Below are 17,807 nucleotides of genomic sequence, written 5' to 3'. Positions count from 1 at the left end.
ATTATTAAGACGATTGCTATTAAGGTAACTAAGGTCATTGTTTCTGGCAGTTTCATTATTTTTATTTATAGTTTTCCTATATTTTTAAGCATTATATATTTTTATAAGCAAAAGATATCTTTTTTCCGTGTATTTATTGTGCATGTTCTTTTTAGCACAATATTTTCTTGTATTGTAGGCAAAAAAGCAAAAGAGTTCCTATCGCTTCGTCAAACGGAAGCAAGAACATATTTTAAACGAGGCCTCAAGGCCTTCTGAGCTAAGATGAACGTTGCTATCGTCAACAAATTTAGTGAAAGCATAAAAAGTATATCAAAATACAATTTAATTGTATGAGCTCAGTGAATAGTCAAAATATCTAAACTTAAAATTGCTATGTCTAAGTACCTCTAAATCACAATGGCGGTCGAGGTTGCTCGTAAGGGTACAATTCTAAATTATCATCATGCTAACATTATATGAGACCTTCTTTCATAGTGAAGCTTTTTTTTTTTTTACCACACTTTCCTCTTTCAATTTGTTCAAGTTGAGCAATGTAAAAGAAGGATCTGTCGATCGATTTCGAGCTCTTTCTCTAAATAACTGTTAACTATTTGGGACAGGTATGTTATTTTTAGCACCAAACGATATATAAGCCAGCCGGACGAAGTGTCTCCCGCGGTCTCGCAATCTCAAGTCAACCCAAGTAGTACAACGAATCTCAAGTTTTTTTTTTTAGCAGCTTACAAAGATGTACGCAGACAGACTTCTTCGTAAGGTGTTGCCTTCAAACTTTTTTCACACACTTCAGCAATCAATATCTATTCTGTCTCTAACATATTTACGTTTGCAGGACCCGCCAAACAACGTAGCGCATCATATAATTTTTTACTTTTTGTACGTCTTTCTCAGCTGTATGTCTCTATATGCTACATAGGCTCAACAAAACATGAAGGTATCTTGTCTAATAGATGTTCGCTCACAGACGGTGGTCCTTGAATCGGACATTCTGTTAGTTTTCCTCTCGCACATCCACGTTGGTGTGTGGTTACTTTCATCCAGCACACGCTCTTGGTCGGTGAGCTCAAAAAAGGAAAACCGGTGTGCTGGGTGCGCGCGACAGCTGCAGAAGTTTCACTATTGGTTCTTAAAGAGATAACAATGTGGCCAGGTGCGTAATTCATAAAACTATTGCCCACAGGTGTCCTGAATAGCGCCGTAGGTGTGCAAACGGCTTTGGGTCTTGTTGCCGCCATAGCGAGAGCCTCGAAGCCTACAGTTTGTGCCTATACCTAATAGAGACCCTTTCTCCAGTTCGGGCGAGGGTCAGAGGAGGGGCTTCACTCGACTCGCCTTCTATCCACGAGCACGCTGCTGGCCAGTCGTGTGGTTTTTGACTCACGGCTACTTCAGGAAAGCCCGTCTGATTTTTCGGTTGTCCTGATGGAGCTTTAGTGACAAAAGGTGCATTGCAGTTGTAGTGCATATATATATATATATATATATACACATATACATATACAGATATATATATATATATATATATATATATATATATATATATATATGCGCAACTACAACTACAAAACCGTAACAATAGCGGCGAACAACGAGCAACACCGAAATTAAAGACATCAATAAATGTGTAACCTCGAACAAATTAACAAGCGACGATTGAGTGTGTTAACAACTTGGTGGCGGACGCTGTCGACACCGTTACTATTTAACAGTTTTCATTATTCGGTTCCGATAAAGTACCGTTTCACAGAAATCATTGTTAGACGCTTTCTCGTTGTCCTCTCTGTGTGAAAGCAATAGCAACGAGGAAAAAGAATAAAAGACCTAGGATTATAGACTACACAGTGGTCGAGCGCTGCTTCCCATGTGGAGCAGTTGTCTTGACCGAAAACGAGCGGTGTTTTGTCAAAGACACTTAGCAGTTAACTCACGACCCATGAAAACTTTGCCGCTAGCCAAACGTTCCGCCTATCTGTCCAGTCGGTCATAGGCAGTCGCACCAACCATGAAGTGGCCCATCGTCGCATCTACCTGGCTCAGTGTTGCTGTTGCCAACGTGGTACCAGTTGTGGACCCATTGTGTTCGACGAATATTGCCAACAACAACAGGACCAGCATACAAATGGCAATTGATTGTGACGACAGCGACTTGTACGACGCTATCAATGGAGGTTCCGTAACGAATTCGAACACCTCTATCGGTTCCTGGTCCTCTTCAGCCTCATCGATGGCCTCGTCGTCGGCGGCGTCGAATGGGGTGCTGACAGGCAGCCAGAGTGTCAATGCCACGAGCTCTGTTAGGGCGAATTCACTGACGAGGGAGCCGAGGTATCGTCCCTTGGTAGACACCATCGTTGGGACGGCGGTTCTTGGCGCCATCCTTCTTATCGGAGTTGCAGGCAATATAATGGTTGTTGCAGTGGTCGCCCAAACGCGCTCAATGCGAACTCCGACGAACTGCTATCTCGTCTCGTTGTCAGTAGCCGACCTCATGGTTCTGCTATCGGCAATCCCGAATGAGATCCTCGCCCAGTACATCCTTGAGGACGAATGGATCTTTGGCCGAGCTGGCTGTGCAATGTTTGTTTTTTTCCAGTACCTGGGCATTAACGCCTCGTCTTTATCAATTACGGCATTTACCGTCGAGCGATATATCGCCATCTGCCTGCCAATGAAGGCGCAGACCATGTGCACGGTGAAACGTGCTAAGAAGATTATCCTCGCTGTGTGGTTGTTTGCGCTGTGTTACTGTTGCCCATGGTTATTTTTTCTTACGACGACACGGCCAATCTACTACCGGGGCCAGGAGCACCGTTACGTGGAGACGTGCACGTATTCACTGCACCGATCGTTCTATATGCGTTTTTTTTTTGCCGACATCATTCTATTCTATGTAATTCCGCTCATTCTATCATGTGTCTTGTACGGGCGAATGGCCCAAGTGTTATTCCATACGGACATTGGTGCGATGACGACGGCAGCGAAGACTGCCAACGGGCAGACTACAGCTAAAGTCAATGCTAATATGAACAACCAGTCCAGAATTCAGGTAACTATGATGAAAGTTTTCCATATTTTGTACAATGTAATGCAAAAAGAAAGGGATATTTATTTTGTTGTAGCTTTGTCCTCTTCTATCGTTGTTGTTTTTTTTTTTGTTTCTTAATTGATAAAATAATGTACATTGTAACTTAGAAGCTGGCTAGTAACTGGAAGGCCTACTAGCCGGCCGTAGGTCAGAATGATCTGTTTCGAGGATTTGGTCATCAGGGCTGTAATGTTGGCTTAACATAGGAATACGAGAGAAACGAAGTTATAGGAAGTTTTTAGAGTAAACATCCTTCATGACTACCGCCATTGATTTCGTTTTAAACTGAGTACCTATCGCACGCCAAATCAGACCAGTACATTTTTTGTGCAAGCAATACGCAAAACTCAGGCATCTTTGTCAATGAACACCTTGCTAATAAATGTTGCGCGCTTCGTGGCGATCACGTTTCTAAACACGCCGCTATAAAGAGCCTCGCAGGTTACTTGGTCCTGAGTAAAAAAACTCCGATCTTTTGGCCGAAGCAAAATACACTTACCGTAAACTTGTGCCGGTTACACATGCCACCAACAGTTCTGTGCCTAATCTCTCACGGCTCACCTCCATAATCAGGCCGAACCACCCGCAGGGTCACTTGCCCGCTTGAACTCCCGTACATTGCAGAGACCCTCAACGAAAAATGCTTCCTCTACCACGATTAATTTCCTCCTCAGGAGAGAACTCGAGCTAGCCGAGTAGACACCGGGAGAACCTTGCGCATCTTTGTCAACTACAATTGTTTTTCTCAAAAGTTTCTCCTGGGAAAGAAGAGTATTAAAGTCATGTACTTGATCGAAAAACAAAAGAAAACCAGAAGGGGAAACAACGAACAGTGGTAGAGTGAAAAGTAGTTTAAATAATAATCTAGCTTGTTCGAACTCTGAGGGTTCGAAATGCATACCAGCGATTAGGAACGACGTAATCGAACCGGGTAGTGCGTCTATAAGAATTCTGGCCTACATTGGTGACTTTGCCTTCTTCTAACATAGACGCACTAGCTTAACAAATTCATTCTATCATCCTTGCAGTATCTCAAATACTCATAGGTTAAAGGTTTGCTGCTAGATACCTTTCTTTGGGCAGAAAATAAGGCTATTTTTTTTTCGTATTTCATAAAACTTCTATTAAACTATGTTAAACCAATGTAACCAGCAGATATTTGTGGCATTGTAAATCTACATTGTGGACTGAAAGGATCGCCGAATAAAGTATCTTTTGTTGATAGTTTCTTAAAGATAGATGAGTCGAGGATAGCCAGTTTTAGTTATGGGATTATTTAGTGTATAAAGCTAAGCTACAATTTAGATCTATATATATATATATATACATATATATATATATATATATATATATATATATGTATATATATATATAATCAAGAAAATTATACCGTAATACAGTAAACGCACCGGTGTAGTTTCCGTTTTGTCTCGTATCGGAACAACAGCTGCATTCAGCTTTGTCATCAGCAAATGACGAAAGCCTTAATCTCGTCAGACTGGACTTAGATCGAATCTTATGAATACAAATCTATGGAACAGGTGTCCCTCTTTGGTACTGTTCATTGTAGTTTATAACAGTTGTATTTGAAGGAATGTTCTTGCGACTATTATTATTATTTTTTTTTGTATTTTGAGCTAAAAGTCTGGAATGATCAGTTCCTAACCCTGGAACCTACGATTATTACCTGTATCGTTTAGTATAACGAATCTGGGGCTACAACTGGTTCAGCTGAAGTGTGAATGTAACTCTCCGTGTGCCAGCATATCAAAAGCTCTTTACTGGTTGTTTATTTATTTATTTTGCCAGGACTGCCTCACAACTTTGAAAATTATAGTTAGTTCAAAACAAATATGTTACAAGCTTTGTAGCATCTCGTCGAATACAGTACAAATCAGCTTGGGATCATTTTTGATGCTAGAGCAAGCTTACACCTGCAGTGAGTTTTGATCATACCGATATAAATTCGGAGATAAAAATCATGCTTTAAAGTGAAGCTACATGCTCGATAAGCACGAAACCTATAAGATACTTGAATACGTATATTTGTTTCAAATAATTTATTTACATAATAATTTATAACACCGCAAGCAATTTATTCTCAACCTTTCCTTTGATTTTTTAGTCATTTAAGGTTTTTGTTGTGAGTTTTAAGTTGAAGTAATTTTACGCTTGAGTAGGAAAGCCATATACAGTCAATCAGGGTATCAAACGAACTATCCACCGGCAAATCGTTAGGTATATTAATAGTCAGTATATCTTTACAATTACGTTGGTCGTGATATCAAAAATAAATTGACTCTATCTAACATCGACTTTTATGTTTTATCTGTTTCACTTACGGGAGCACGAACAAATTATCGTTTTGTAGATATTGAGATGCCAAACAACGAAAACGAAATGTTTACTTCTCACATTAAACCATCGGCGTACGAGTGGATTTGGTGAACATTGCCCTGGTGGGGCAAGTCGTCAGCCATCTTTGTCCTCACACGCTGAATAAGGCAAACTTGGGACTTGCATAAAGGTATTGCAAGATGGAACTGGCCCTTAGGCTCCCATTTCGAAGGTCTCTCCGAAACTTTTTCTAGGTTTCTGTAATACAGACAAGAGAATCGAACAAATCTTTTGCTGAGATTTATCACTTTGTATTGTCACATCAAAGCTAACGTGTAACCTTAAGTGATTCACGAGGGGTCCACTCTTTTGACATATACGTAAGCAAATTAGAAGTACGTAACTGAACTCCCATTGAGTAGTAAAGCTTAATTTCGAATTTGTTTTAGTAATGACAAAATTGAATAAGCAGCCAATTGATTAGTAGCTTCCATATACCGCATCATGGTTAATAGGCGACCACGTACAGCAGGCAGAAGACTATAAGATAACTAAGCACTTGAAATAGAGCGTCGCTTACGATGCGTTGGTGTTCTACGTTTGAAACTGAGACCGAGTAAGAAAGACTTTGTATAGTGTAGTCTGACATAGCGTACAATGTATTGAGTACATGTGTAACATACTAGTTAGAGTTGGTAAAATTCTCTTTTTACCACCGTCCAGGGGAAACAAATCGACCTACATTACATTACAGCCGTCTGTTCCGTTGCTCCTGTTAATACCTCGGCCTTGTTACGCCTCCCGGGAGGTTTTGACAAAAACAGCATATCAAACCGTGTAAATCAATGCTAGCTTATAAACAAACATCTAGGTACATATCAATGCTATATAAATTATACATTTCGATAGTATTGTAGCGTGTGTTCAAATCCATGTAACCCCTGGATTTTCGGGTTATCGGACACTATATAACGAAGACGAGTAGTTTCCTTCCAGTAAAGCCGTGAGGGAGCTATAAACCCCATCTGAATAGAGCAGTATAGGCCAACGCTTCACTCCGTTCCTTCATACTGTATATCAGTAAAGAATTTCCTCTTGTGAACAATTTATGACAGCGACGTTCTGGTCCTTCTAGCTTACCACGTCCTTGGCGTACGTATATATCATTGGCGGAATTTAACAAGACATCAACTATACGTGCAATATATAGCATATAAGCAGAGGTAAAACAGTCTTGCGAAATCTAAACCGTATTGCTTTTTCTTATCGTATTTATTTAGATTTAACAGCTAGGTCGCCTCAGCCTGCTGTTTGGAAAAGATGAGACATTATCACGCAACCTAACGTGAAGATGTCCTCGAAGTACAATACCGTTGGCACAATTTTGACATGATGGCAGCTGTTACGAACTTCACTTTTAAAGCTGTTATCCTTTTTCAAAATGTGTGCCTGGGTGGCCTCGAGTTACGTTGCTCTAGCTATCAATGCACGTGCAACGGTATCTGACGTTCGTTCTATGTATGACTTCGAAACCCTTGCCAGTAAAGGACACCATTCGTCGAGCGATTTATGCAGTAGTACGAAATCATTCTATAATACAATAGGTTGTCGGTGCGTGAACGCTCTAAGAGGATACGTGTAAAATCATGCAGCCGAAACGTCTTGAATCAAATATAGATAATGGCGTTAGGTATATGACTACTTCAATGGGGGTAAACGTAGAGTCTTCGTGCCCGCCAAAAGTCAAGTCATAATGTGCATACGTTAGGACTTGAGGCCTCTTTCCGTCTAGAAGCCTGAATGCGCATATTTCATCATTATTCAAACAAATAGACGGATGCATTTAGAAACTATGTATTCGCAGATATGAAATTTTAATGCACAGCTAATGGTTTTGTAAAGCTGGATTGTCCTGGAAAAGTATTGTATTTTTTTTTATGGGTTAACATATTATAAAATGTTTATACTTATTAGAAGTAAGTAAAACTACTCTAGGTATTTTATCACTATTATTTTTTAAACAACCTTTTTTTTTAGTTAGATAGCTATTTATTATATTTGACTCTGCCGGGATTTTCAGTGACGACGATGTAAGGTATCGCGCCCTGCACATCTACAGTATTCTGAAATAGCCGGAAAAACCATCAAAGTGGCCTCTATTACAATAGGTATTAGATAGCTTCTTACAATAACTGCTGAAAAGTTTTATCAACTTTATCTTACACGAAAGCTTATACTGCAACATATAAAATGTTGAGAAAACTGTAACATACAGTGGCGACGAGTGACATCACGCCTAAGTGTTCAATCACCATACTTATTATATGAAAATTTGCCTGAGTTCTTATAATTTGCCCACTATTGCTTTCATTCTGCTTACCCTCAGTAGAATAGACCAAACGGCGAAGTACAAGCTAATCCCTTAATGTTTAAAAAAAGTTTTACTTAAAGTTTGCAGGGTTAGATGACCAGTGTGGGTCGCATGATTGAGCTGTACATGCAAAACGTTGCCGCGGAGGGTATTTTTTTTCTTTATTTAATGGTAATTTTTTTTTAGTATATATTTACTTATTTATATAATAGTAATTTTATAATAATATAATAGTTAAATTTAGTAGTTTTTCTACATCGCAGTGGCCAGTCGGTTGTTCTTTTATCCCTACAAGTGTTTTGCCTGACCAGAAACGTCGACCCGTTCCCGCAGGTTGCACCTGTTCTTGTGAACTAGTTCAGGGCAAGTGAGATGTTCGCCAATGATAGGGGGTTCAATTTCGTCTCTATACCTTTATCTTCTATCGTGATCCGTATCTGCGTTGTTCCTTGTCTTAGTCAGATGGCTGTTTCCATTTGTGTCCGCCATAGGTTGCCTAATCGGTTATGTTGTACGCGAAATTCTGCAGAGAGATGTCTACTAAAATGATGCTATTTATATCTGTTTTGCTCTCAAAGGGACTGTGAACCAGCGAAGCCGGCAGCGTGTTTCTTAACAGAATTAAATCCTCCCAACTAATCCTATTATTCGGTTATGCTGACCACGCTATGCAGTTGCTGGCAAGGGTCGCATCCACAGTTGCGGGAAGCTTTGCAGTCCTGGATTTTTGCATTGGACATTGCTAAAATGCGCTAATGCTTATTGTTGTTGTTCAGGATATCAGCGATCAAGCTCGTACGCTCATGAATGTACCGGTTGCGCTAAGGATACCCGCACTTGTCCGCTTACATGGTCAGTCATTAATTCAGTTTTGGTTTCCGTTTACCAGGTGAGAGCAAGATTCGTACCTTTGAGTAGAAGATATATGTACTACGTATAACTCTACAGGAGCCGATACGAACAATTGAAGTATCACCCAATGCTGTGTTTGGCGAGTTTCTCCTGCTTCCTGGCCCTCCTGTTAGAAGGAAAGCTCTTTCGAATAATAATCTTATAACCGCTTTTCTTCTATCTCACCATTGATCTGCAACAGTTGCGAGGTTTCGTAGCAGCATTTGCAACGGTGTCATTTTCACCTTAAAACGCATGTGAGACATTCTGCAAGGTTGAAGCAACCTTGAACTAAAAGAGCAGATTTTGTGTGCCTAGTATAGAGCACGAAGGCGGAATTAAAGCATATATTTGTTTATGAACATAAAGACTCTACTATTCCAGAGGTACCATTTAACGAGACCTTCATCGAAGGACCATCCTCTTCGAACTAGAAAGACTCGAAAGACTTCGAAAGAGTGCGCCAATGAAGAAGAACAAACGAAATACGAAGGGTTCGTATTTCCTTCGACGTCACCCCTACAAAGGATATGTATACATACACGTCGTGCACATTTGGATACATAATGCTCGACGCAAATGTGCGTATCGTACATTCTACAATATATATTTATTATTTTGCAAAAAAGTGCGAAAACAAGCGATCGATCATAGTAGCGGGCGTAGTTGTCAAACGGCCACTTAATCTTGAGACATGCAGGGTCGTGTTCACTGTTCAGTTGCGACACTACCATTCGAAGTGTCAAAAAACCGTGCGTTAATATATGTCAGAGCCTTTAAAAGATTCTTCTATTTCGTGGTCGCCATACAAGGGCACTGCGATGTCGCGCGTGGTCAGTTGGCTTGGAAATCTGCGGTTTATTACATAGTGTAGGAAGAGTTTAACTTACAAAAATGTCGCCCTTGATTATGTTACGTGCCGTTAGTTTCGCCACCATCCATGCTCAATAGAATGGTACGTAGCCCTTGCCGAAATCGACTCGCAGCACGATGCAGGTCGTCCTTCTTAAAAGGACAATCGGTCTATACGCGCATAAATCGCTGTAATTTTTCTCTCTATGGCTTTCCAATATCTATTAGTAGCGAGAGATGCTTGCCTAGGCGCGTTTTCTGAGGGTACGAGAAGGCCTACAATCTCACGGACTTCTATTGGAAGAACAAGCGGGTCGAATTTAACATTGGATGTTGCTCTGCTGCATCCAGCAAGTTGTTAAGGCATGGCGACGAGGTCCACCGTTGTCATTAGATAATCAGACTGCGTGCTTTCGATTGTCGAGCCAACGCGACCCTAGTTAACGGACTGCATTCGTCGTTTCATTTTCGACGATTCGACGAGTGTTTCATAGTAGGAGATGCCCTCATGTCTAACGCAAATACTAACACTACTTAATGTGTAAACCTACCCGACATTGTCACCGACCTCGTTTCCCTCCAGGCTGATGTCATTCCGTCGCCTGGGTCCAGTCGAAATAGAACCATACCTCGTTTATAACGACCGTATGCTCCACATGAGTTTTTTGTTTGATAAAGTTTCGCAAATGGCACGCGGAATATATCACACCCACTTTCCACTAGCCTGGAATCCACTCACAGGGAACCTATTTTATAGTTAGCCTCCGTATTTTCGACATTTAGGTCATAATTCTCTAACACGTTATATGTGAAATACCAGTTTTGCCCAAAAAAAACCTTCAGACTCGAAGCTTTGCTTCCGCGAAAAGCCTTCTCGATTGTCGTGATGCGTTCTTATTTTTCGTCTCTTAATATGTGATGGTCTCCTTGCTGGCCTTCAACACTCCAGTCTCCGTACTTGAAATGTGTGCCCTACTCGCGTACTGTGTTTTCGCTTACCGACTCCTTGTCTAATATTTCCACCAATATTCCGTAAATTTCCGCGCGCCTCCGAGGAGGAGGAAAAATTTGATAACCGGACATCGACTTTTTAAGCTAAAACGTGTTTTCCTCGTGAACTCATTTCTTCTAGAGTAAACTCAACCGACTTCCACTCAAAGGTTTCTGGAACATTGAACCATTTCCCAGTCCAATTTTGTTTGCTAGCGGCACGTAGTTTAGAAGTCGTTCAATTGAGGAGTTCGCCGGATTCGCTTGTATCAGGACTTTCAACAGTTGTACTATGCAAAGGTGCGTGATTGCTTAAGTCGTTCGTCAGTAGTGCCTAAACTCATATAGAGCGACAGCTAGCAATGAAAGCCATTTTGTCGTACTGCTTCTGTCATCTGTTTCTCTGCATTGGGAACAGTTATTGCTTCGTCCTCTATATAAACGTGACGAGGCAGGGGCCATCCGTATAGGCTTAGCTTATCAAAATTGAGGTGTTTCATTTTTTGCGGTGCATCCCATCTTCGCATTGTAGTCCACATGAGATTTCTATTGATAAGTTCGTTGCGTTTAGGAAGAAGGTGAACATTAACATGAATAGAAAATTTGGGCATATACCGCACGTTGCTGAGTTGTGTCTAGCAGCTGCGCGGACGGATTGCTGTTCTAGGGCTCAAAAAGGCTGTAGCCTTTTGTAGGGCTTGCACACAATTTTGCGTGCAGCACTTTTTTATCTGCCATTTAAATATGGACACTGGCGAACAGTTCGCTATATAAGGTTGAACGCCGCTAAATTGTCTTACTTCGTGTGTCTTGTAAATGATGAAGTATCAAGTTGGCCGGCTGCAGTGGCCACCGGCCAGTGAATAAAATATCATACTCACCTAATTCCAAGTGATAACAGGATACGTGCCGTTAAATGATTCGATTTGCTGGTTCATCTCGTGATTCTGCTAAAGACATTTTCGAAGAAAAGCCAAACATGGTTTCATTTATGGGATGAGATCGAAGTTGAATCACAGCAAAATGTCGATGGAAGCCTTGAACGGATGTGTTTTTTTGTTAAAGCCTTTCTGGCAGCATTAACAATTACAATAACAATATGAGGCCATAAAAAAAAAAGACGCGTACAGATGTTAGCTAGTCAAGCATGTTTCGAGGCAATCTGAATAGTTCTTTCAAGCGCAGATCCTCGCAGACTCAACCGAAGTACAGTAAACCAAGCAGTGAAAAACGGAAAAAAGGAGAACAGTTTTAGACGCGACTCCTGTTGTTTCCTTCACTAATTTGGCATTTGTCCCCGCAAACGTGATGGATCCTTCTCAAATTTAATGAGACAGTAGATGAACATTTTTTTCAAAAACAGGCTGATTTATATATGTTCTATAGGCTCTGCACAGATTCAGATGTTACTCACTGTGATTTAGAGGAAGACATAATGTTCCTAATACGAGAAAATATTGCAACTATAAGTAGCCATCAGTTGGCCTTTAGAAACTTCCCCTGGGAGGATGACCTCAGCTCAAACATCTTTGATATCGGTGAAATATTGCTAGAAAATCATAGCTTAAATCATAAAGTGATTTTGTTCTTTTAAAAAAAACTTCAGTAGGTACTATACCTTCTATGTTAATTAATTTTTACCGTCTAGAAGCGTTTAAAATCTGCTGTTCCTTCGGAGGTCACGGTCATGGTCGAGAACGAACGCTAACTATGATAAACCTCGGTGACCTGATTGGGCCTTAAGTAGTTTATTTTGTTATTTAAATCTTTAACAATTGAACAGAAGTCAAGGCGTAAGTAAGACATCATGGGGATAATGTCTGGTCTTGAAATCTTAGCAGGATCCTCTGACATGCGCGATTCTTTTCAAAGCGGTCTACTATATGTGATATTATGTTGGATTCCTGTCTGAGTTGGCAATGAGCTTAATAATGTTTCCGTCGAATCGGAAACGTCTTTTTCAATTCCACGAAAAATTCTAAATAGTCAGACTAGAGAAACATGTGCACACACGACGAAATAGTACAAAAAAAAAAAGAGACGTCGTACCTGGCTGTATTTAGCTGGGAGGAATTCGTTTATCGTAGTACTATTTTTCACATAATTCATCGTAACTAGCAATTTTCATCCAACATGGCGTACATCGTTTGTCGAACTCTGTCCAACCAAAGACACGCCCCTAAGTGAGTGCCCCGTATAAGATAAACTACCCCTATGAATTTTGTCGCCTGCGTTGAGCTATAACGCGATGTACCGTTCAGATTAATTTAACGATGTGACTTTGTTTTGCTGGCCCCTGGCGCACTCATCGACAGACTTCGAATTCTGTTGAGCCCTTGTTTAAAATCCGAACCGTTCCGCTGGTTCCATGTAGTACTTATATTTTCCATGATGCTTGGGTATTAGACATTATTATTATTATTATTTGCTTTTCCTTTCGTACTTGGTGAATGAGCTTGTCATAGTTAGTTTAGGTTGAGTTATTTGATTCCGTCGGCAAATATTTAACTTCAAGGAACTAATATATGGTAGGTTGAAGCGAATCTGAAAGCAGATCTTGAATCGTTAGACAAGGCAAGGGCTTTACAAAGTAACTTCAGTTTAGAAAATGTGTGAACTTTATCGTTATTAGACAGGACTTAAATCAGTATTATTTTGACTTCTGGCTTTGGAAAATGAATCAGCAGTTGACTTTGTAATAGCACTTGTCAGCCTTTGGAATATAAATTAACTATTTTTTTCTAATTGAGGTCCATTATTAGAATAGCTAGCTTGTACAGTATCGATCAATGTCCCCCTTTAAAATTTCGAGATTAGGCGCAAATAATACTGTGTTTCCCTATGACGTCTAGAGCAAAATGGGTAGATCAGAGTGATTTTTTCTTCTTATCGACACCGTATACGACTACTAGGTGCCATCATACCAAATAAAAGTGTGATTTAGTCGGTTTTACAGGACTGATATTATGTTAGATGGTAACTCGAATGCTCATACATGGCACCTGAACGACAGCCAAGCTGAGTTTAGCAGGTTCATTTCTTTTCGTTACTATTTAGGCCATCCTCTGCATTTCCAGCCTCTCGAAGAGCGGGTGGACACCCGTTTGCCAAAAGCAAGCAAACGCTCTTAGCGAGTTAGAATATCAGTTGTCATATCTACGGTCATCAGCTTTGGCCGACAACGAAAAGGTAACAGAATCAAGTAACGACGTGACTACTTGTAAACGAGATCTACAACACTCTAGCATGTTGATTTGGGTCCGAGATCTCTTTTTTGCCAGCTTCACGATCTCTTCACACGATAAAACGTACTAACCCTTCGTTTTTTTTTTATTGAAATTTTCTGAAGTGTTTTGCCTTTAATGATACCTAGACGACATGCTTAATGTGTGTCGATTAGCAAACATGGTGGGTTTTCTTAAATTGAATACTTGAGCAAATGGTTCATTTGTACAAACAAGGAAAAATCAATCAAAACGCATTACGTAAAACTTCAGCGTTCGTATTCTTAATTTCACATTCATCCATATAATATATCTACGCAACTTAACATTATGATTTCAGTGACTGACTTCAATTTCGATCTATACCTGCGAAGAACATTGAATTATACATACAGTCATCATGCAATAAGCAGTACAATTTTGTAAAATGAAGGTTAAGTAATAAAGGTAATTGTTAACCTGAAAGAGGGTATAAGCTCATGCTGAGTGAAAAAAAAAAAAAGGCGGAGATAATCCGCCAAAATTGATGCGACGACGTAGGATTTAGTATTGATTGAAGGTCTATCTACTATAATATTACAATGTGCAGCCAATAAGTATTAACAGTTTCTTCATTTTATATTTATTAGAATGCTCTTGCGTCAGCTTCAACGAAGGCCCCCTGTTTTGTATTTTAAATGGTAATTATCTAATCTACAAATTAGATGGTCGTTCTATCGATAAATCGACTATGATCGACTAAATAATAGTATATCGATAGCATTTACCTGTATAGATAAAAAAAATCTGCGGAAGTGTATCATAGATACACTGTTTATCTCGACTGGAGTCTGTGAAGCAGATCTTGTAGTGCTTATCACATATTCGCACGGGGCCACATAGTAGATTGTCTGGACCTAGCTATCAACGGCAATAGAAGCCGTTGTTTCGACGGCTGGAAACAACGCAAAGCTATATAGGACCGTAGTTAGAGTAACACCTAATATAATACATAAATTAGGGTAAGGCAGGAGTTTTTATGGAGAAATCTCTTGATTGAGAATTTTACAAAAATTGTGTTGATGACTGAGCCACGAAGTCAATACCTGTCTAAGCGACTATGCGGGTCAGATCATAACCTACGGTAAACAGCTTATCGGTTCGGGTAGAGAAGGCCTAAACCCATAAGAATATTACTTTTGACTCTATGGCACAATGAAGCCACGTACGCATCTACACGCACATGCAAACCTGTTTACTGTGATCACATAAGTTCAGCTGTATTGGTATCTTCAGTAGCCACTGCTACAACTGTTTGTTTACCTATATTTACCTATTCCATTTTGCACGCCAACTAGAATGTTGTGAGACTATAGGGGCACACGCCGTCCTGTTTTTTTGAATAAGAAGGCATTAAGAAAACTACGATCAATGTTTTTAGAAATCAGAAGTTTCGCACAATTTTTACTGTTTTATCCGATAACGTTTCGGAAAGGAGACCTATTTCAGATAGCGGACTTTTGCACACCCCTCAATGTCCATTGAACTGTAAACCCGCAAGGCAACCAGCCTGTTTGCCTAGCCTGATTTTACCTATAGCAGAACCATCTCGTCAATAAAAGGGAACGATGAAGGGAGAATGTGGGCTTTATGGATAAGAATGAAATAAAGTTAACTAGGATTAACTAGTTAACTATCTTGGGCGTGTATGAAATAATATGCCATCGATCGCTTACGTGACAGAACGATTCAACGAACTGGGATGTCTTGGTCGTATATTTATAACAGATTTTATGCGTACATTATACACTGTGGCACCATAATGCACAATCGGCTCATGAAGATAATCACGATCGAGGTTAATGATTAGTCACGAAAAATTCTCTGCCCCACAGCAATAGATAACCACGCTAATAACATATCTTCCCGACGGATTAAGTTGTCCTTCGATAACGGCACTTACGTTGTTAGAGCTCCATTTTACTTTTCGAACAAAAACAATCTCCGGTAGGTTTCAGTATTTCAGTCGTTCAATACCCTGGTTTGCAGCGCCCAACGTAGTACATAAAGGCCTTTGGTAAATGAATTGTGTAACTTAGCACTAAATGGGTATGAAGAAAGGTATTTTTTGGAGTGAGTAACTTTTGTCCGCAAAATTGTATATCGCATGCAACCCCGTCTTGTGAGACTACATTAGAGAAAAACAACAGCTACAGCATTTACTTAAGAAAGGATCAACGCATAGCGTCGTTTCTGACGTTTCCATATGTGTTCATAATGGCTTCATTTTCGGACGGCGACATCTACGGGTATCGTCTGTGAATTGGAAAATGACATGGATATCTGCGCAAGAATCAGTCACTCATTAGTCAACTTCGAAGCGGGATGAACTATATGGCCATCTATAAATTTTACCACTGCTCTAGACCGTTGAGGACACATTATATTATACGTTCGTTTCGCCACGCTACGGGGCTGCTGAAAAGTGGAGGTATAATGGAAGGGGCTCTGCTCGTTTTGAGAAGTCTGTCACGTGGCATTCGCCTTGAGTATCATCCGCGCTGCCGTTGGCAATAGCCCTTATTTGCTTAAGCTGCGCTTGTACATGTGTGCATATCTGAAATACCTATACATATGCAGCTCGTCAGACGAAGTCGATACGTCTGGCCAGTGAATACGGCCACATGAATTTGCACACGGAAACACTCATTTGAAGTTGAATAACCTCTGAGACGTTTCTAAAAACTGTTACTTTGACAGTTAGCTCAAATGGGTTAGAATAGCATGAAGCCTAGGAACACTGAAGGAGGACGCTGTCTAACAAGCGGGACAAATTTACGGCTTTCGTTACCCGTTTGTTTCACTTACTGTAATAGGCGTACCTCCTTCGTATGGATCACAAGCAGCACTACATTTAGCAATAAGCAAGGTCTAATGTGCGCTACTAGCCGAGTAGATGTGTTTTCTTGAGTTGAAAACAAGGCTAAAAAAGGACTACGTAAGAAAACGGACCGAATCACACCTGGAAAAAGATCAGCAGGCATTACTTCAGATGATCTGCATCCATTGATTACTTTATTCACTTTGGACATTCAAGTCGGTCACATGTGAGCTACCTGTGGCTGCAGACGAGCGTACCTTTGTCAGGTCTACTCAATCGGTATCGACACTCGAGGTTGAATCAGGTACGGGGAGGTGTGAGTCGCTGCGTTTCAAAAAGGCAGTATAGGCTACATGGTTTCACTTGTAGCCGTTTTTAATTTTGGTCGCTAAATAAAGTTGAAGGAACGTTGATTGTCAAACGAAGTACGGCTTGGCCAATCTCGTTCTGTTAATGCTTTGTTAAAACTGCCTTAGGAACAAACAGCCTTAAGCAACTATTTGACACGCACAAATGTCCCGAATTTCTTTTCATTTTTCTGTACATTTATTTTCAATATTTGAATTGATTTAGCAGGAGATCGGCATATGCTAAAGCATTTCCTTATTCGTTCCATTGACCTTTCATTCAGTAGGGACCTTTTGTTAACTTCACTGTTGAGTTAATATGTACACGTACGCATATAGTGACGAGTAAACAGTTTTGGACCCGTATTTCCCAATCCTTCCCTTTGCTCGAGTCTAGAATACTAGACTTTGCGTTTTAGTTTCCTTAACATTTCCTGATATTTATAGTTAGTTCTATTCAAGCCGCTTGTCGCATGCGCTGCCTTTTTTCTCTTCCGCAATTTTGGTCAGTAGGTAGCCGACATTGTTCATCTGTACCCTGTACTATTCGTTGTTAAGTCACGCACTGAGTATATGAAAATCATACAGACGTTTAACTACATTTCAAGGTTTCTAGTGTGATCTGCGTGCAACCCAGTCCGTCATCGCAAACTGTGATCAAGCACATCCATTGCCGCTATCTACTTGGTACGTTACTAAGTAATTCTTGTCGTCGCCACAACAATTACTGTCCCATAACAGTGAATAACCCAGCAGGTCTCAAGCGCCTTTCGAGCGAATCGGAGGGCCGTGGTCCCTTCTATTCAGACGATGCTACTTCGACTTCGGAGTCCCATTCCGATTTCGGGCC

The 17,807-nt window shown here is 40.4% G+C and overlaps 1 protein-coding gene and 1 long non-coding RNA gene across 7 annotated transcripts in view; one reads left to right on the top strand and one right to left on the bottom strand.

Annotated features, from left to right (window-relative positions):
• Positions 1 to 1,374: 1,374 nt before the first annotated feature.
• LOC111254436 (thyrotropin-releasing hormone receptor-like) overlaps positions 1,375 to 17,807 on the top strand; it is a 46,470-nt gene continuing 30,037 nt past the window's right edge. For all 6 annotated transcript variants that reach the window (XR_015316846.1, XR_015316847.1, XM_086974651.1 and 3 more), the window contains exon 1: positions 1,375 to 3,046. Coding sequence is in view for 4 of the 6 variants with exons in the window: in XM_086974651.1 (XP_086830777.1) it covers positions 2,003 to 3,046 (1,044 nt within the window). In the remaining 2 variants the exon portion in view is untranslated. The remainder of the gene's footprint in view (positions 3,047 to 17,807) is intronic.
• The window catches only part of LOC147754363 (uncharacterized), a 64,406-nt gene continuing 51,161 nt past the window's right edge, over positions 4,563 to 17,807 (bottom strand). The window contains exon 5 of the long non-coding RNA XR_015316850.1: positions 4,563 to 5,680. This is a non-coding gene — a long non-coding RNA (uncharacterized LOC147754363). The remainder of the gene's footprint in view (positions 5,681 to 17,807) is intronic.

The sequence above is a fragment of the Varroa destructor genome, unplaced genomic scaffold (assembly GCF_002443255.2).
Source record: "Varroa destructor unplaced genomic scaffold, Vdes_3.0 BEIS01000007.1, whole genome shotgun sequence".
In the NCBI taxonomy this organism is placed as follows: Eukaryota; Metazoa; Arthropoda; class Arachnida; order Mesostigmata; family Varroidae; genus Varroa; species Varroa destructor.
This window is presented reverse-complemented; position numbering and strand designations above follow the sequence as displayed.